The 3,336-nt window shown below is 36.1% G+C and overlaps 1 protein-coding gene across 1 annotated transcript; it reads left to right on the top strand.

The window, feature by feature from the left end:
- Positions 1–1,534: 1,534 nt before the first annotated feature.
- On the top strand, positions 1,535–2,154 carry LOC117152498. Its single transcript, XM_033324493.1, has one exon. The coding sequence runs from the start codon at positions 1,584–1,586 to the stop codon at positions 1,893–1,895; it is 312 nt and encodes a 103-aa protein (XP_033180384.1). The 5' UTR covers positions 1,535–1,583; the 3' UTR covers positions 1,896–2,154.
- The last annotated feature ends 1,182 nt before the right edge of the window (positions 2,155–3,336 follow it).

The raw sequence follows: 3,336 nt of genomic DNA, 5'->3' as shown, positions 1-3,336 counted from the left end.
CGTAGTAGACAATGGTCTTTAGAAATGAGTCGGAAAACAGATGTTTTGTTCGGTTTGAAGGATCTCGACTAGGAAATTCCTGAGATTTATGGAGGGTACTTGAGAATATGGGATGCGCAGTAAGTATCCGAAGACATCTGGTTGCCATCTTGCCCGCGGTGTGTGGCGTGGTCTAGGTAGAGTGTTATGCGACGTAACAGCAGCCATAACAATCGAATTGTGTTTCCGTTTACTGTCTCATCTTGTTGAACCGTCTATATATAGGCGATAATATTGGGTTGGCAACTAAGTGATTGCAGATTTTGTCATTAGGTGGCATTGACAAAATCCGCAATCACTCAGTTGTCAACCCAATATGTACATACAAAATTTAAAACATACATTCAAAATATGTAGTCGGTTGTAGTGAGCGGTCCGTTTGACCGCCCGGTAAAATATTTTAGCTATTCGTAAAATGAATGCAATCAGTACAAAGAAAAGGCTACTTCAAGGTTAGATGATAAACAAAATCAGTAATACCAAATAATAACAGCTGTTACACCCGTAACTCTTGTCATAAAATAATCCATCCCTCGATCAAGATAGCCACCAGCTGTCAAGACATATCAACTTAGGCCTATGATAATCCTAAGGAACCGCCACAAAATCTAGCATTTTTTACAGTCAATTGTTACAAGCATTGTAAACGTCGAGAAGTTTCTTAGGGTTATTGCTTATTGCGATAAATTACGGGAAAAACATAACAACAATGTCTAATCCAAATGAAGATTCGTTACACGTCCCTAACCCTAATCATAATGTGAACCCGACATATATATTGATATTCTCCTCGACATGACAGCATAAAAAGACTAGAATAGAGGAAGGTGCTTTTAATTGCATTAATAAAAATAATTAATGAAGTTACTAAAAACAAATATATGCACATTTTAAAATAGCTTTCGACACTATTAAGCTTGGCCACTCTTAAATGTAGTCTTACTCAGCGACTACTATAAGTGTTTATTGCAAAATATAAAACAGGCAAGCTTGCAACTTTTGAATTTTAAAGTTTTACAGCAAAGAAAGTACCTCCAAGCTAAAAGACACAACATTGATTTGCAAAAGAGTAGTTAAGTACGATCAAAACAACTGGGGACATAGCAGCCAAGGGGCTTACGTAGCAGTAACAAGGGCAAAGGAGAAGATATACATACTATTTATTGGCTTAATACGACACTCAATATTTTATAACATTCAATTAAATACTTTATTAATAAGGAACATAAATAAATAGTAGGGGATGTTATTATACAGATGACTTGGTGATGTCAGGAAACATAAAACATACAAGATACAATTGATGAGTTATAGGAATACTGTATAAAAACCCATATTGAAGTGAATGCCAGTAAGATAAAAATATTAGTATACAGCAAAAGAAATAATAGGATAAGAATGAGAAAAATTAAATAGAACGGTGAAGTGGAGATATATTTTGAATGTATCATTTATAAAAACAGGCACATTCTAAATATTGTAGTAACAAAGAGCTCTGGCTTTGGAAAGAAATAAGAAATATTTCAAAAATCTGGGACTATACGATGACTCCTGGCATAAGAGAGGCAGCCTTATATCAATTAGGAGGAAGTAGAAGAGAATTAGATATATTTAATATAATATTTGATGAAATATTCTGGGAAAATATTGTAACCGAAACTAACCGGTATGCAGATCAAATACGAGCGAATCCACGCAGAACACGAGAAATCGACGACACTTGGTTTTTGGACATTGTAGATTCTAACGAAATTAAAAGATATTTCGCATTGTCCATAATAATGGCACAAGTAAAAAGAACCAAGAATACAAATGAATTGGTCGAAGAGGGCTATTATCGGAACGCCGATATTTAGAAAACCAATGCCCTTGAAAAGATATTTGCAAATTACAAGGTGTTTGCATTTCGCAAACAATAATCTGCTTACCAATACAGATAAATTGAGCAAGATTAAACCTGTGATCAATTTTTTGAACCAAAAATTTAAAGAAATATATATAATGAAAGAAGACATTGCTATTGATGAATCGCTCATGAAATTCAAGGGGCGCCTATCTTATAGGCAATTTAACCCATCAAAAAGGACAAGTTGTGGCGTTAAATTTTATGAATTGTGTGAGTCCGATTCAGGCTATTGCTATGAATTTAAAATACAGGGTGGTTGGTAACTGGTGGTACAAGCGGAAAGGGGGTGATTCTACGGAAAAAAAGAAATCGAAAATATACAACAAAAATTTTTTTTCTTTTTTTTTTTTAATTTTTCCATTGAGACAACAATCTACAGTGAGATCCGTTATAACGAGAAGTGATAAAGTGCATGCGTACCAAGTTCAAAGTCGATTTTCTCGAAAACAAAGCCTCTGTATTTTGGACCAATCGCGGGGAGACGCAATCGCGAGGAGAGACGTCAACGGAAGTGGTAAATTCCCGTTACGATTATAACAATCGACACCACGAATTGATCGATCCCCTGATTTCGGTTAGGATAATAGGGGTGATTCAGCTAGTATAACACTGTGATTCACAGAATTATAAATTATATATTTCCAACACTTAAATTACACTGTTGAGTAGGTATAAATAGATAACAACTTGTCGCACGACGATAAGATAAATATGCACACTAGAGCAAGGCTTTTATAATTGAATTTAGTATGTTAGTGGACGTAGCACTGTAGGATATTTAATAGAAAAGATCTCTATTAAGTAGCGTTGTGCTTAGACTTAGACGTTAGGCGTTAGATTTTGTACTGTTGTTGACTTTTCTAGTGTAGACTGTTCTAGTGTAGAACAAGTAAAGTAGAGTGATGATGCTGTGTCGGAGGAAAGCTAGCGATAGGTGTGTCTAGCGCACGGAACCATCGGATTTGTTCATGACATTTTTGGCTAGGAAAGTGAGGGCAGTATACATTGCTCCTCATTGGATAAACGAAGGTTGGTGGACTAGGAAGGGTCTTAGCCGCCCTCGATAGAAAGTTGCTAGTGGGAAGCATCGTACGTGAGAAAAACTAACTTTCCCGTGTCAAGCCGTAGTATACAATACTCTTAAAAGTAGCGATTTAGAAAAAAGATATTTGTTGGGTTTGAAGGGCCTTACCTAAAAAATTCCTTAGATTTACGATGGGTCCTTAAGACTATTGAGGGTACGCAGCAAGGATGAGCGGACATCTGGTTTCTGTCTGGCCCGCGGTGTATGGCCTGGTCTAGGTAAAGGGTCGCCCGACGTAACAGCCTCAAACGAAAAATTTTTATTATATATTTCCGACTTCTTTTTTCATAATGTACATGATAGTTTT

Source organism: Bombus impatiens, unplaced genomic scaffold (assembly GCF_000188095.3).
Source record: "Bombus impatiens unplaced genomic scaffold, BIMP_2.2 scf_0052, whole genome shotgun sequence".
NCBI lineage: Eukaryota > Metazoa > Arthropoda > Insecta > Hymenoptera > Apidae > Bombus > Bombus impatiens.
Note: the sequence above shows the minus strand (reverse complement) of the source record. Positions and strands in the feature narration are given on the sequence as shown.

Bases quoted from the DNA above. Each gene is read 5' to 3' on its own strand.
- LOC117152498 (XM_033324493.1), top strand. From the start codon at position 1,584: ATGACTCCTGGCATAAGAGAGGCAGCCTTATATCAATTAGGAGGAAGT.